This window comes from Carcharodon carcharias, chromosome 17 (assembly GCF_017639515.1).
Source record: "Carcharodon carcharias isolate sCarCar2 chromosome 17, sCarCar2.pri, whole genome shotgun sequence".
Classification (NCBI taxonomy): domain Eukaryota; kingdom Metazoa; phylum Chordata; class Chondrichthyes; order Lamniformes; family Lamnidae; genus Carcharodon; species Carcharodon carcharias.
The window spans coordinates 61,957,928-61,974,965 of record NC_054483.1 but is presented as its reverse complement, the minus strand read 5'-3'; the positions used below and the strand labels follow the sequence as shown (position 1 = coordinate 61,974,965).

At 39.4% G+C, this 17,038-nt stretch overlaps 1 protein-coding gene across 3 annotated transcripts in view; it reads left to right on the top strand.

Moving 5' to 3' along the window:
- kif20bb (kinesin family member 20Bb) overlaps window positions 1-17,038 on the top strand; it is a 130,714-nt gene that overhangs the window by 41,172 nt on the left and 72,504 nt on the right. For all 3 annotated transcript variants that reach the window (XM_041210554.1, XM_041210552.1, XM_041210553.1), the window contains exons 13-16: window positions 755-1,048; window positions 5,611-5,750; window positions 11,612-11,741; window positions 14,172-14,379. In XM_041210554.1, the coding sequence (XP_041066488.1) occupies window positions 755-1,048; window positions 5,611-5,750; window positions 11,612-11,741; window positions 14,172-14,379 (772 nt within the window). The remainder of the gene's footprint in view (window positions 1-754; window positions 1,049-5,610; window positions 5,751-11,611; window positions 11,742-14,171; window positions 14,380-17,038) is intronic.

The window sequence follows — 17,038 nt, the reverse complement described above, 5'->3', positions numbered from 1 at the left end:
TCACCCAGCATTGATATTCTCTTCCTTCTGCTTCCTCTTTTTTCCCGTTGAAATCTTCCCTCCATAACGTCTCTTGCTAGTCTGTTTCTTTAAGATGTGCCCTGCCCAGCCTCTATCTTTTCCTTATTATGTTTAGCAAATTTCTTTGTTCGTTCACTCTCTTCAGCACTTCACCACTTGTTACTTTTTCCGTCCAGCTGATTCTTTCCATTCTCCTCTAAACCCATATTTCAAAGCTATTTAGCAAGTTTGTCTCCCCTTTCCATATTGTACAAGTCTCTCATCCATACAAAACAACACTCCAGATCAAGCTTTTTAGAAGTTGCCTCTTCAGCTTATTCAGTTTTCCTGGTAACATTTGTGTCTTCTTATTAAATACAGCCTTTCCCATTGTTATCCTTGTTCTTATTTCTTTGTTGTTCTTATTATTAAGAATAATTGAATTCACTAGTTTGCATAAACTGTGTATTGCATAAGAACATAAACCTGGCTTTCATTTTGAAGTAATGAAACTTAAATGGACATTGAACTATACTTGTGACTTTCATTTTCTCACTTCAGTTTGGACCCATGTAATTGATATATATGTGATATGGATAATCTAATTAAAGGAAGTGGCTTAACAGCTTTCCACTTGCATCCTAGAAACTTTCAGTAAATTGTTTAAATGTCTTTGCTGCTAACCTGCTAAAAGTCATTTTTATTTTCTTTGACAAAACTGAACTCACTTATAAAACCAGTATTTTCTATTTAGGTTCTTCTCAATAGTTCAAAGCTTCTTCCTGCACTCTTGGTTTCAAAAAGATCAGCCAGAGATCTTTCATTGATCATCAACAATGCTGAAAATGACTCATCCTTTGCAAAACGACAGACTATATCTTGGGATGCCAGTCTGGAGGATGTTGCTGAAGTGGAGGAGGGGGCTACTGAGATAATTAATGTAACTGAAGTGAAGCAGAGGGAAGAGGAGGAGGAGGAGGAAGATGAAGAGGAGGACGAAGAGGAGGAGGAGGAAGCAAATATAGTAATAAGTAAAAAACACTATGAGGTAAATAGATTCTATTTGATCTTGCTAAACTAAAGAGAATTTTGTGCTGTATGAATTCACAATTCCTATTGCTTGGAAGAAGTTAAATGTTTGCTTGCAAGTATTAATATTTGTAATGGAGAAAGTGAATGAAATACCTTGTAAATTAACCATTTTAACAGGCTCCCAAAGATATTGTGGTTGCTGAAGTTTAATATACAGCAGCTGAATACATGGGCAGTACCTAGTCAATCTAATACAAATACACTGGTAGTACTTATAGCCATCCACTCACTAATGTTCACTATGAGTTTATCTTCACATCTATGACCTGTTGCTTTATATGCTTTTTTTTAAAAAATAGAGATCATAGTTCTCTATTTTTAAAAGTTAGATAAATTTTTCACCACATGGAAGTGACAAGTATGATTGATGAGGGCAGTGCAGTGGATTCGGTGTATATGGAACAAAAAATAAAAAAATACCTGGAAAAACTCAGCAGGTCTGGCAGCATCGGCGGAGAAGAGTACAATTGACGTTTCGAGTCCTCATGACCCTTCAACAGAACTTCTGTTGAAAGGTCATGAGGACTCGAAACGTCAACTGTATTCTTCTCCGCCGATGCTGCCAGACCTGCTGAGTTTTTCCAGATATTTTTTATTTTTTGTTTTGGATTTCCAGCATCTGCAGTTTTTTGTTTTTATCTTGGTGTATATGGATTTTAGCAAGGCTTCTGACCTGTTCCACATAGCAGGCTGGTCAAAAAATAAAAGGCCCTGGGACCCAAGGATAGTATCTAATTGGATCCAAAATTGGTTCAGTATTACTTGGCTTGAGGTAATGCATTTTGGGAGGTGTAACAAGTCAAGGGAAGTCAAAGTAAATGGGAGAATATTGAGTCATGTGAAACAATAGAGGGACTTTGGAATATATGTCCATAGATTCGTAAAGGTAACAGGACAGGTGCTAAGTTGGTTAAGATGACCTATGACATGCTTTCCTTTATTAGCCAAGGTATAGAATATAAGAGCAGGAAGGTTATGCTAGAATAGTTGTAGAGGCAGAACCTCACCACAATTAAAAGCACTTGGATGTTTAGTTGATTAGCTGTGGTCTACAGGGTTATGGACCAAGTACAAGAAGATGGGATGATGCTGGATAGCTCTTCATCGATCAGCGTGGACCTGATGTGTTGAATGGTTTCATTCTGGGTCATAAATTTTCCATGTTACCTTTGGTGTAGACAGAGGGAATATTCCTGGGTCCTTAAATTGTGTGAGAAAATACCTCTCATGATGAGAAATGGATGTAACATACAGAAAGCTACACGCAGCAGGATTTTGCCCTTGGTGGGGATGCTCGGGGAGGCGGTCGGGAAGCAGACCGTCACCTGCGTTCGGCTCCACACTGCGATTTCTCGCGGGCGGGCCAATTAAGGCCTGCCCTGTGTGGATCGCCAGCGGCAGCGCTGAGCACTGCCTGTGCGGGTGGGGGGGGAAGAGGGCAAGCCGGGCCTAGCGTGCGAGAAAGAGCACTTCACTTGTGCCTCGGAGATTGAAGCGCTGTGTATAAAAAAAATGAAGCGAATAAAAATTTAAGAAAACATGTCCCCTCATGTGACTCTGTCACATGAGCTGGGACATGCTTTTAATTCAAAAATAAAGTTTTTATGTAATGTTTATTTGCTTTGGGAAATCTCATCCCATTCATGGATGAGGTTTCCTAAAATATGTAAAGGCCGTTTTGCCTTTTTGCCTGCCTGCCAATCATTAGGTTGGACGAGCAGCGTAAATTTGAATTTAATTAGATTGTTAGTGTCCTTAATAGGCCTTTTAATTATCGGCGGATGCGCAGCCAACTCTGGCATGCGCCTGCCAAACAAAATATCGCGAGGCTGCGCGATGACGTTGGGACACACGCCCAACACCATCGTACATCAATTTACGCTCGGACGTGTCGGGGAGCTCCGCACGTTGAGCGTAAATTCTGCCCACAATAACAAAGGTTGTTCCATATACTCGCCAAATGGTAAATCAGCTACAACATGTGGCAAACTGCTATTCATTTTTAGAATCACACTATACTGAGTTTTGTTAAAATGGCAGCAGTGGGTATGAGTATGCAAGTCACTTGCTAGATGGCTATTTTTTCCTCCCTAACTGCTCAAGGAAAACTTAACCATGGTTGCTCTGTTGCTGTTTATAAGAATATAGTTCAGGTTAGTGACCTTGAATCTGAAGGGCCACTTGCTTAATGAAACAAGATCCATAGGGCAGAATTTTGCCCTCGGATGGCGGGCGGGCAGCCGAACTCCGCCGCCAAAACAGGGCCGGCTGCCTTTTTGAGTGGACGGGCCAATTAAGGCCCGCCCAGCGGCCTTCCTGATAGGAAGCGCTATGCGCTCCCTGTGCCGGGGAGCGGGAGGGAATCCCCAACTGTCAAAGTGTACTCTTTCGCGCGTGCACACGAAAGAGTGCACGAAAAATGCTGTCTCAGGGAGCTTATTGACAGGTAAGAAAAGTCAAAAAATAGAGAAATATTAAAATTATTAACATGTCCCCCTCATGTGACAATGTCACATGAGGTGGGACATGTTAATAAGAAACACATAAAGTTTATTAAATTTTTAAAAAACGGACATGAAACTTCACCCCACCAGTGGATGAAGTTTCATGAATAATCTGGAGCCTGCTGGCCATAATTGGCCATTGACAGGTTGGCAGGTGGACAGTTGATTTCGCTGTCTGCCCGCCTTCCGAAGATTTAAATGGACCGGGATGACGTTGGGGGTTCCTCCCGACGTCATCCCGCATCACTTTCCCCACGGCGAGTGGGCCCCGCTCCCAAATCGCTGAGGGGAATATCCTGGCCATAATGACGATGTTTTTAAATCTGCGGGACTGCACTGTGAATGCAGGGTCAGCCTTTGGAAGGGCAGTGGTCTGATGCTGTTGTCTTTTTGTTGGTGACACAGGATGCTGATTGAAAAAGTTGGTTTTGTTTGGTAGTTGGCTGTATTTGCACAACAGTTGGTGTGTGAGCAATGGACAGCACTGTATGGCTGCCACTGAGGGTTGAAATGTGCAATATTAGGGAAACTGGGGCATTGCAGCAAGATCCAAAGTGTTCTGCCTAGACCTTAATAGATTTGTTGAAATGAGCTATTAAAAGGAAGAAGGCACCATTAGTGTAAGAGGAAAGATTACAGGAATCTGGCATGAGCCAAGTGACTGCTAAATGTACAGAAGCTGGGTTCGGAAATGGCAGGTAACCAAGCATAAGGGAAGCATGAGTCCGAGTGCAGAAGCCAATATGTCGAGATTTGCTGATTCTTTTTTCTTTTCTTTTCTCTCCCCATGGTTCAAATATATTAACTGATAAAATAGAAACCGTTAACTCTAGAAGAAATGTGCTTTTTGGGAAGTAAACAGGATCACAATGTCCAAAGCAGAACACTTCTTCAGATTGTCACTTCACTTTTGAGAGCGCATACAGCAGGCCAAATCTATTTTCAAAAGATTGTACATTTTGTTTCATTACTACCGCAAATGTTTTGCATCATGTGATGAAGATGTTATTTTAATTCTAGGCTTATTGTAGACCTGATATAATCTGAACTTTGCAGATTTTATAGCTGTGTTCAGGCAGACTTTAAAAATATCTTGGTAATTCAAGTTATAACAATTCCACTGTGTGCCTCTGCTGACGCCTGCCTCTGTGGAGTTCAGAGTCAATTATTTTTCTATTACTAATAACTGAACTGAAACCTAAAACAATAGCAATTAGTATTTGTCTCTGGATTGATATTCATTTCTGGCTGCTAAGGAATCCAGTTTGTCTCCCGTTCTACCTGACTGTTTTTAGATTGTTTGGCTTTACTTGCATGGAGTAAGTGAACAATCAATGTGTTAGGTAAGGTTTAGTTTTCCTGCACTTGGATGAGAGCACATGTGTCGTCCAATTTTGTGGTGTTTCTTCTCCCCCTTCTGAACATGGAACTAAATGGAGGAAAAAAATCCAGTCCTGTCTGCTGATGGAAAGTCATACACAGGTTTTTTTTTGTATATAGATTTTACTGAATAACTTCAATGCTAAGATGCCATGGCAAGAAAATGGAACACTCTTTTTATTACCAATAGAGTAGGTATAGCATAACCAGCAGAAGATTCTACTGTTCTTCAAAATACACTGACCACAATCTGAGATCTCCCCCACCTTAAGCACTGTGATAATGTGACATTTCCATATTCTTTATAATTATCACCATGTATTTTACAAACTAAATTTCTGCTCAATTATGTGCAGTTGAATTGCTACTATTTAAATGAATTTTGCTGGGATCCTTACAGCCAGTAGAGCAAGGATTTTCATCTCACTCCTGGGACTTGGCTGAATTTGACGCAACATGAACTTAGAGTACTGCAGTTCCGTGTGGTTTGTGCATAGTTTTAATTTGTTTTCAACATGTTTTATACTCTTTCAGTACTGTTTCAGCGAAATATGTTTTCAAATTGAAAGAATTATTCTGTTTGAATTTGAATGGGCCACCTCTATACTTTTTTGTAATTGTAATGCGTATATAGAAATTGCTGCTTTGCATACAAGACCTGAAAAACAAGCTGATTGAGGAAAAGAAAGAAAAAGTGACCTTGGAAAAGAATATCCGGGAAGAAGTTAATCAAGAAATGGAAAAATTCATGCCTCAGTTTGAAAATTATTTAAGGTAAAGTCTTATTTTTAAAGAAATGTTCTAAAATTGTGACTTGAAGGAAAATCCAAACCTATTGTTTAACAATTTATACATTAGCTTAAATTTTGATTTTATTCTTTTTCTTCACAATTTTCAGTTTGAAATTGGTAGCATTTGCTTCCCCACTCTCATTCTGTAGGGCTGTATTCTGGAAAATATGCATAGATTTTTTTCTGTTATGAATAATTCATTCTTCACTAGATGAGACAGCAGCCTTTTTGTGTATGTCTCTATTTTGTTTCCAAGGGAAATAAAAATGTCCTTTTTTGTATTAGAACATGTCCAATTTAAATTGAGTTTTCAAGTAGCGATCAGACGCAAACCAAACTCATTAAATTTTATATCTGTGATTATTGCAGATAAACTCATAACCTACCTCTCATTTTATTTTTGGCCTTTACTGATCATTTTAAGTACCAGATCAAGTGAAACAACATCTTGTATTTATATGCCACCTTTAATATACAAATAAACATACGGATTAGGAGCAGGAGTAGGCCATTTGGCCCCTTGAGCTTGCTCTGCTATTCAATAAGATCATGGCTGATCTAATTTTAACCTTGACACTCCTGCCTAACCCTGATAACCCTTCACCCCCATGCTTATCAAGAACCTATCTAGCTCTGCCTTAAAAATAGTGGATGACTCTGCTTCTACTGCCTTTTGAGGAACAGAGTTCCAAAGATTCACGACCCTCTTAGGAAAAAAATTCTACTCATCATCCCTGTCTTAAATGATTGACCCCTCATTTTTAAACAGTGACCCATAGTTCTAGATTCTCCCACAAGATAAAACATTCTTTCCACATCCACCCTATCAAGACCCCTCAGGATCTTAAAGGTTTCAATCAAATTGCCTCTTATTCTTCTAAACTCCAGTGGACACAAGTCCAGCCTCTCCAACCTTTCCTCATAAGATAACCTGCCCATTCCTGGTATTTCCTGGTATAAACCTTCTCTGAACTGCTTCCAACAAATTTACATCCTTAAATTAGGAGACCAACACTGTACGCAGTACTCTAGATGTGGTCTCACAACTGAAGCATAACCTTCCTAGTTTTGTATTCCATTCCCCTTGTAATAAATGATAACATTCTATTATCTTTCCTCATTACTTGCTGTATCTGCATACTAGCCTTTTGTGGTTCATGCAATAGGACACCCAGATCCCTCTGAATTTCAGAACTCTGCAATCTCTTGCCATTTAGATAATATGCTTGTTTTTTATTCTTCCTGCCAAAATGAACAATTTCACATTTTCCTACATTTTACTCCACTGAGGTTTGTCAGATCTTTAACTGCTCACTTAACCTATCTCTGTCCCTTTTGTAGCCTCCTTATGTCCTCTTCACAACTTACTTTCCTGCCTATCTTTGTGTCATCAACAAATTTAGCAACCATACCTTTGGTCCCTTCATCCAAGTCATTTGTATAAATTGTAAAAAGTTAAAGCCCCTGCACTGATCCCTGTGGCACATCACTCGTTACATACTACCAACCAGAAAAAGACCCATTTATGCCTATCCTCTGCATCCTGTTAGCTAGCTAATCTCCTATCCATGCCAACATGTTATCTGCAACACCATGAGCTTTTATTTCCTGCAATAACCTTTGATGTGGCACCTTATCTATTGCCTTCTGGAAATCCAAGTACAGTACATCCACCAGTTCCCCTTTATCCACAGCACAGGTGATTCCTTCAAAAAAACTCCCATAAATTGGTTAAACATGATTCCCCTTTCACACAATCATGTTGACTCTGCCTGATTACATTGAGTTTTCTTAAGTGCCCTGCTATAACATCTTTATTAATAGCATTTAACGTTTTCCCTATGACAAATGTTAGGCTAACTGCTCTGTAGCTTCCTGGTTTCTTTCTCCCTTTTTGAATAAAAGAGTTATATTCGCTGTTTTCCAATTGTAATGGAACCTCCCCTGAATCTAGGGAATTTTGGAAAATTAAAACCAATGCATCAACTATCTCACCTGTCACTTCTTTTAAGATCCTAGGATGAAATCCATCAGGATCTGGGGATTTGTCAGCTCCAACTATTTGTTCAATACCACTTCCCTGGTGATTGTAATTTTGAACTCCTCCTTCCCTTCTATTTCCTGATTTACAGGTATTTCTGGGATATTACTTGCATCCCTACAGTGAGGCCCAATGCAAAATACCTGTTCAATTCATCTGCTATTTCCATACTTTCCATTATTAATTCCCCTGACTCACTTCCTCGACCAACGCTCACTTTGTTAACTTTTTTAAAATATCTATAGAAACTCTGACTATCTGTCTTTATAATTGTAGCTAGCTTTCTCTTGTACTCATAATTTTTCCTTCCTTATTAATCTTTTTGTTATTCTTCACTATTCTTTATATTCTTCTGACCTGTCAACCTTCTTCGCACAATTATATGCTTTTTCTTTAAGTTTGATGTTGTCTTTAACTTTTTTAGTTAACCATGGATGATGGTCCTCCGCTTGGAATTTTTATTTCTCATTGGAATGTATTTATCCTTTGTATTCTGAAATATCCCTTTAAATGTCTACTGCTGCATCTCAATTGACCTATTCCTTTAAATTAATTTGCCAGTTCATTTTAGCTAGCTCTGATTTCATCCCCTCATAATTACCCTTATTGTCTAAAATACTAGCCTTAGACCCACTCTTTTCTCCCTCAAACTGAATGTAAAACTCAATCATGTTATGTCGCTGTTACTTAGGAGTGCATCACTGAGGTTATCAATTAATCCTATTTCTTTGCACAATACCAGGTGTAGTATATTCTGCTGTGTCTAGTTGGCTTCAGAACGTGCTGTTCTAAAATTATCTTGAACACGTTTTGTGAACTCCTCAACTACATTACCACTGCCCATCTGATTTTTCCAGTCTAAATGTAGATTACAATCTCCCATAATTATCGCTGTACCTTTCTGAGAAGCTCCCATAATCTCTTCCTTTATACTCCATCCTACTGTGTAGTTACAATTTGGGGGCCTGATCACCATTTCCACAAGTGACTTCTTATAGTGAAATATCCCAATGTGTTTCTCAAAATTGTTCCCAAATAAAATTTAACACCGAGCTACATGAGATGATATTAGGGTAGATTTAGTCAAAGAGGTTGTTTTAAGAGGTGTCATAAAGAAAGAAAGAGGTAGAGGCGCACAGCTTTGAGGGAATTCCAGAACTTAAGATCTTAGTAGCTGAATGCACAACTGGCAATGGTGGAGTGATTAAAATCAGGGATGCCCAAGAGGGCAGAATTGGCTTGCTTTCCAGAAATTGGTTCTTCGGAAGAGAGGCCAACAGTTTTGTTCTTTATCTGAACACATATCTGGCACTCATGAAATCGTAATAAAGCATTTCAGATCCCTGGAGTAATTACAGATGCATTGCTTTAAATAAAACGATGAGAACTGAAGGTCAGAAGGACTTTCAAAAGGAATCCATTCTGCTTTTCTTTAATATTAATCTTGGAGGCTGCCATCATTTCATTTGAATTTATTTGCTGACATTTTAATCAATGATCAGTACCTAACAAAATGTTGCAGTGAGACAATTTTCTTAATATTTTTTCGTAGCTGCGATTATTCTGCTAACAAGCCAGAGGTTAGGAGGTGAAACCCCATCATGACAAATTGTGAAACTGAAGTCAATAAACTTAATTAAAGACAGCACCAGGAGAAAGGATCAAAGCTGGAGGATTGTTCTAAAGTCCCACCTGACTCACTAATATCCTTTATTAAGTGGACATCCAACCTCTAGTTGCCTCACCTACATGTTACTCCGGATCTAAATAAGTAGTTGACTCTTGATTGTCTAGTAGCCTAGTAAGTTTGTTAGCTTTTTATTTTGTGGAATAGAATCATGAAAGTGGCATACCACTAGGACTGCAGCAGCTTAGCGTGGGGCAATGAGATGGATAATAAATTTGACACTCTGAAGGTATTTGTTAAACTCTATTTTCCAGAAATACTTTATTTGCTCATGACCTGGATTTTGTGGTCAGCAATGTGATGCTAACCTTAAACTGCCTACAAAGATGAAGTGATCCCTATTGCACAAATTTTACCTTTCTCGATAGTTTGATTCCACCACTGAGTCTGGGGGATCTCCAGGTGTCCAACAATGGTTGTGTCATCTGGGAATTTAAGCAGCCGATCACATTAAAGAATTCTCAGATGACAAACGAGGAAGAAAAATGCACTGAAGAAGAATTATACAGACTCCACATTAACTGTTGCCAGACCTGCTGAGTTTTCCAGTACTTTCTTTTTTTATTTAAGAAAAATGCACTGATTATCATTCAGTTTCAAGAAATCCTATAGAGGACAAATAACAATTAGGACATAAATATAGGAATAAGGTAGATGCTGAAATAGCAAACTTTTTATTACAATAAAAGCCTGCGAAATTTTTACCGTGTAGAAATTTGACAATGCACAAAGGGAAAGTTAGTTCTTTCAGGACCATAGGTTGTTTAGCAGTAGCTATTGCTTAAAAGCCTGGTTTAGAAACCCAGTCGGATCTCATTCACAAGGCATAACTTTTATTTTTACAATGATAAAGGGAGAAGTTCACATCAGTTCAAGTGATTTCTAAAGACTGTCTTCTACAGAAACTTCAGCTGCGCAACCATTGGAGGAGAAGGAAATTACTGACAGCACTTTCTGAATTTTCATGTTTAGTTATGCATATACAGACACCCAAAAGTTGCTGTCGGTTTCAAAGTTGTAATGGCGGCAAACACTGATAGTATCACTGTCACTACCAATGCAAAATCCAGGCCTATGTATCTGACTAAATTTTTATTTAATGCTTTTTATAAAAAAGAGCCATAGTGAAAATTCTTTAATTTCCTAGTGATTTAAATGCTGAATCTATTGATTATAATTGTTATTGTAAAATGTTACTGGCTTCATTGCCCATAATGGCACCTCTGTATGTCTTTCCCAACTATGATATTCTGTTGATCTTCACCTGTCCCACAGGCCACCACTTTCACTCGATAGTTTTCTGTCAATTCTTTCACCTAAAACATAATCCATCACCAAATAAATCTTCAGCCTCCTCCTGTGATGCCCTTGTTTACTCTCTTATAATTTTTTATACTCAGACAGCCGTCTTCCGGTCACCTACCTTTGCAAATGCAGGACACTCAACATCTGCCCATTCACCACTTAAAACAGGGCCCCACATGTGTGAAACAGAGATTCACATATGTTCCCTCTATTCTGATATTCTGTATTTGCTGCACTCCCCTCCACATTGGAGAAACTAGATGCAGATTAGATAAGCAATTTGTTTTAAAAAACATCTCTCGTGTGGTCTGTTTACAAAGTGTAACCATGAATTGCCAATGCTCGCCACTGACCTATTCGTTATTGACCTAGTACTCTTAAATTAAAACTTTGCAAGTTTCAAGAACAGCACCTCCTTCTGAAAGGCATCCTGAAGTCTGAATACTGATACAGTAATTTCTGACTTTAGCTAGATCCTCATTTATAAATCTCTTTAGTAGGTTTTTAGTATGTCTACCCTTTTTTTTAAGTCTCCCACTTGTGCAGCTAGTTGCACTACCATTCTCTTTGTCCTGATTTTTTTCTTAATTCCCTCCTCTGCACCACCCCATCACTTCTGAATGCCTGGCTGCCTCCTATTTTTCAGTTCCTAAGTGAGAGTCTGCACCCAAAGCATAGCCATGTCTGTTATCTCCCTAAGTAGTTATTGTCCTCTGAATTCACAGCATTTTGTGTTTTTTTTTATCTCCTAGATTTCCACCATTTTCAGTATTTTGCTTTCATTGAATTGTTTCACTTTTTTAATAAATAGAGAGCGTGTAAAGGAAGAAAATCAGTTAACTGAGGACAGAATTGAAAAACGCAATGAAATATTTCAAACTTTGGTCAAGGCATGTGTTGCTATTGACCAGAATGAAGACTCTGTTCCTGATGTCAATCAGGTATGTATTTTGCAGTTATTTTCAGCAGAAGCCATTTGCTCCAGCTCATTGAAAAACAATTTTCACAAATCTGTACCCTTGCTTATCAAAACCTAATGTTTAACCCTGTCCAAATATGCCTCAGCTCACAATTTCATCTGGCTTATCCACTAGTTTTTGGAGTAATTATTCTCCCAAAAAGATTTGTCTAATCCTACCTGTGCCTGACACAAATCTCTGTTTGAGTAAGGTGAGGCTAAGTGTTGACTGTTCTCAAGGGGAGCACACATGTCTTATGTACAGCTGTTGTTTTCAGCAGCAATTTCCTCACCCCAGGGCTTTGAGACTGCATGCTTGTGCCTGAGAAAGATGTCATCGTCAGTCCAGCACAGAGGGGCAGGTTTGCAGTGTGTGTATGTATGTAAGTGTATGAAGTGGTGAACAAGGTTGATATTCTGTATGATGTGGCAACAATAGAAACATGGCTTAAAATTGGTGAGGACTGGGTGCCTAATATTCACAGATACAAAGTGTTCAGAAAAGATAGGGAAGGAGAAAGGAAGGTGGGTTGGCAATACTAATTAGGGAAGACATTGTAATGTTGGAATTGGGTGTCCATGACGGAACATTTGGTTAGATGTGAGAAGAAAAAATGACCTGATACTACTGGGGAGTATTCAATAGATCTCCAAATATTGAGAGGGAGGTACAAATTTGGAGGAAATCTGACGTGCAGGAACTAGTGGTGATATAGGGAGACTTTCATTACCCAAAGATCTAGAGATACTGCTAGAGTAAAGGGTAGGGAGGGTGATGTGTTCAGGAGAACTTCCTTGACTAGTATGTTCTTGGCCAACCTATTCACCATATTTTGTGCATTTACATATGGGCATTCTAAACCTGTTTTTGTAAATTTTGTAGTCATCCTCAGTCTGTTCCAATCTAATATGGTGCTACTTCCTTCTCTAGCATTATTACAGGGTCATTTTAGTTTATTTGCAAGACTGTTTATGCTTGAGCCTGATTTTCTATGTTCATGTCAGAAGCACAAACTACTAAAATTACTCGATTTGTACCAATCCAAAAAATTAAATGGAGTAGGATTGAGCTTCAGATGCTATAATATCTCGTGGTTAAATCTTTTTTTTTATGTTCTATCCAACAAGAGAGAATCCAACCGTCTCTCCTCAATGGCACTCAATAAAATTACCATTGCTGAATTCCCCACTATCAACATCCTGGGAGTTACCATTGACCAGAAACTGAACTGGACTGGCCGTATAAATACTATGGCTACAAGTGTAGATCAGAGGCTGGGAATTCTGTGGCAAGTAACTTGCTTCCTGACTCCTCAAACCCTGTCCAGCATCTACAAGGCACAAATCAGGAGCATGGAATTCTCTCCACTTTCCTGGATGAATGCACTCCTACAGCACCCAAGCAGCTTGACACCATACAGGAAAAAGCAGACCACTTGATTGCTGCCCATCCACCACCTTCAACATTCACCCCCTCCATCACTGACCCACAGTGGGGCAGCAATGAGTACCATGTACAAGGTGCACTGCAACAACTCAAAGGACCCTTTGACAGCACCTTCCAAAATCATAACCTCTACCACCTCAGAGGACAAGGGCAGCAGATGAATGAGAACACCATCACCTGCAAGTTCCCTTCCAAGCTATACTCCATCCTGACGTGGAACTATATTGCTGTTCTTTCACTGTTGCTGGTTTGAACTCCTGGAACTCCTTTCCTAACAGCATTGTGGGTGTACCTGTACCACAGGCCTGCAGCAGTTCAAGAAGGCAGCTTACCACCACCATCTTGAGGACAGTTGTGGTTGGGCAATAAATGCTGGCCTAGCTAGTAATGCCCACAGCCCATGAAAGAATAAGGGGAAAAAGTAAAGTTAAGCATCACCTCTTAAGCACTGAAGCATGTATTTGACTGGGAAATCACCTTGCACATTTGCTCCCAAGTACAATTTCAGTTCCTCCTATTTGCATGCTGGCAACTGCGAAGGTTAGCCTCGTGTGTTTTATCCTTCCAGTTGCCTCCAGAATGTGTCCTGTTTCCCACCTAATTAATCATCAAAGGCCCACTGGTTTTCTCTATTTCACCGTCTGCCCATTTGATTCGGGGAAAGTTGAACTGACTGACTTTTCTAGGTTGTTATGCGCAAAATTGGGAGGTTTGAGGTCTGGACACGAGGCAGAAGATCCTGATGGCTGCCAACTTAATAGTATGTATTTGCATTGCATTGATAGTTTTTGGTCACAAGGTTGATAAATAGTTAGTTCTCATAGACGTGAAAAATTAAATGCAAGCATTTAATCAGCACATTATAAACATGATAGTCAAGTTAATGTTCTGAAGATTTACTTTTCCAATCCAGTGATTTGCTGATTTACAATAGTAGATGTGCAATCTATCTACTTTTCAAAACAGGAGACTTTGGTTAAAACTAATGTTGTGAGATGCATCAAGTCCTTGGAACCAGATGTAGCTGAAATCAAGAAACAAGCTGAAATGATCCATCACCATCTAACAACTGCTCCAGAACCTGAAGAAACTGTTACACTTCTGGAAGCTAATTTAGCTTGTGTCATTCAGGAACTTAAGCAAACACAAGAAACACTGAAAAAGAAAACTACTGGTAAGTTTTGGGAAAAAACAATATTGCACTAATAAAGCCTTTTGGTGTTAATACATTTTGTTAAAATTTTGTTACAATACTGAGTTCTTAAAAGGTTTGTTTCCAATAAATAAATAAGCTAACTTTATTTTAAAAATAGGGCAAAATAGAAAGGTTACACCCCCCCCTAACGAATTAATAATTGGAGGGGGTAGATCGCATCTTCTGAATTCACAACTGAGAACCCAGAAGGTTGTGTTGCCTGCCTGCTGCAAAGGTAGAGGATATCTCTGACCAACTGGAGATGAACTTTGAAAGATAGAGTGAAGATCCAGTTGTCATGGTCTCAGTTAGGACCAATGACATGGACAATAAAGGCAAGGAGGTCCTGGTAAGAAAATATCCAAAGTTAGAAACTAAATTTTAAAAAGCACATCATGGGTGGTAATAACAGGATTACTACTTCAGCCACATGCTAATTGGTATAGGGATAGGTAGATCAGGAGGGTGAATGCATAGCTGGAAGACTGGTGTGGGAATGAAGAATTCCATTTTATGGGATACTGAAATAGGAAAGAGCTGAACTGCTGGGACATGCTCCAGCTGAGCTAGAGCGGGATCAGTGACAAGTGACTACGCTGGAATGAGAGGAAGCTAACTAGAAATGTAAAAACGGATAGCAAGAGTTTCTACAGGTATTTATAAAGGAAAAGAGCAAGTAAAGTGAGTGTTGGTCCTCTAGAGAGTGACAATGAGGAGTTAATAGTAGATAATAAGGAAATGGCAGATGAAATGAACAAATATTTTACCACTGTCTTCACTACAGGGGATGCAAAAAACATTCCAGTAATAGCTGTAAATCAGGAGGTGAAAGGGAGAGAGGAACTTGGTGAAATTCCAATCACCAGGGAAGCGTACTGAACAAACTGATGGAGCTGCGGGTTGACAAGTCTCCAGGCCCAGATGGACTTCATCCTAGGGTCTTAAAAGAGGTGGCTAATGAAGTAGTAAATGCATTGGTGTTAATTTTTCCAAAATTCCCTAGGTTCTGGAAAGACTCCATCAGACTGGAAAGTAGCAAACATAACCCCTCTATTCAAGAAGGGAGGGAGGCAGAAAACAGGAAACTATAGGCCACTTAGCTTGATGTCTATTGTGGGGAAGATGTTAGTATCGATCATTAAGGTGGTTATAGCTGGGCTCTTAGAGAAACTCAAGGTAATTGGGACAAATCCACATGGTTTTGTGAAAGGGAAATCATGTTTAACCAATTTATTGGAGTTCTTTGAAGGAGTAACATGCACTGTGGATAAAGGGGAGCCTGTAGACATGCTATACTTGGATTTCCAGAAGGTATTTGAGAAGGTACCACATCAAAGATTATTGCGGAAAATAAAAGCTCATGGTGTAGGGGGTAACGTATTAGCAAGGATAGAAGATTGGCTGGCTGGCAGAAAGCAGAGAGTATGCATAAATGGGTCTTTTTCTGATTGGCAGGATGTGACGAGTCGAACCCTGCAGGGGCCTATGCCTCAACGTTTTACAATTTATATCAATGACTTAGATGAGGGCAACAAAAGCATGATAGCTAAATTTGCAGATGACACAAAGATAGGTAGGAAAGTATCTCGTGAAGAGGACATAAGGAGGTTGTAAACGGATATAGATAGTTGAGTGAGTGGGCAAAAATATGGCAGATGGAGTATAATGTGGGAAAATGTGAAGTCATTCACTTTGGCTGGAAGAATAAAAAAGCAGAGTATTACTTAAATGGAGAACGGCTGCAGAATTGTGAGCTGCAGAGGGATCTAGGTGTTCGAGTGTCTCAAAGTTAGTATGCAGGTACAGCAAGTAATTAAGACCAATGGAATGCTATTGTTTATTACGAGAGGAACTGAACATAAAAGTAAGGATGTTATGCTTCATTAGACAGGGCATTGGTGAGACCACATCTTGAATATTGTGTGCAGTTTTGGTCTCCTTGTTTAAGGAAGGATGTAAATGCATTAGAGACGCTTCAGAGGAGGATTACTAGTTTGATACCTGGAGTGAGTGGGTTGCCTTTTGAGGAAAGGTTAGGTAGACTGCGCTTGTTTCCACTGGAGTTTAAAAGAGTGAGCGTGACTTGATTGAAGTAAATAAGATCCTGACCCTTGACAAGGTGGACTTGGAAAGGATGTTTCCTCTTGTGGGTGAGTCCAGAACTAGGGGAGCACTGTTTTAAAATTAGGGCTTGCTCTTTAAGGATAGATGAAGAGAAATGTTTTCTCTGAGGGTTGTGTGACTTTGGAACTCTGCCTCGGAAGGCAGTGGAGGTGCGGTCATTGAATATTTTTAAGGCGGAAGTAGATAGATTCTTGTTAGGCAAGGGAATTGAAGGTTATCAGGTGTAGATGGGAATGTGGAATTCAAAACACAAACAGACCATGAATGCTGTAGCAGGTTTGAGGGGCTGAATGGCCTACTTCTGTTTCATATGTACTAGTGGAAAGACTTAGATAAAGGGCTTGATAGGACTTTGTAAACTAGTAAACTTGGAAAAGGGGGAAACAGCCTGTGAAAATATCAAAAGTCTGAAGATAAGATAATTAGGAGATAAGAGTGAAAGTCAAATGAGGTAAAGATCAAGGGTAGAGTGCAGGCAGAGAGGGATTGTGTGGCTGGCAGCCTAAAAAGATAA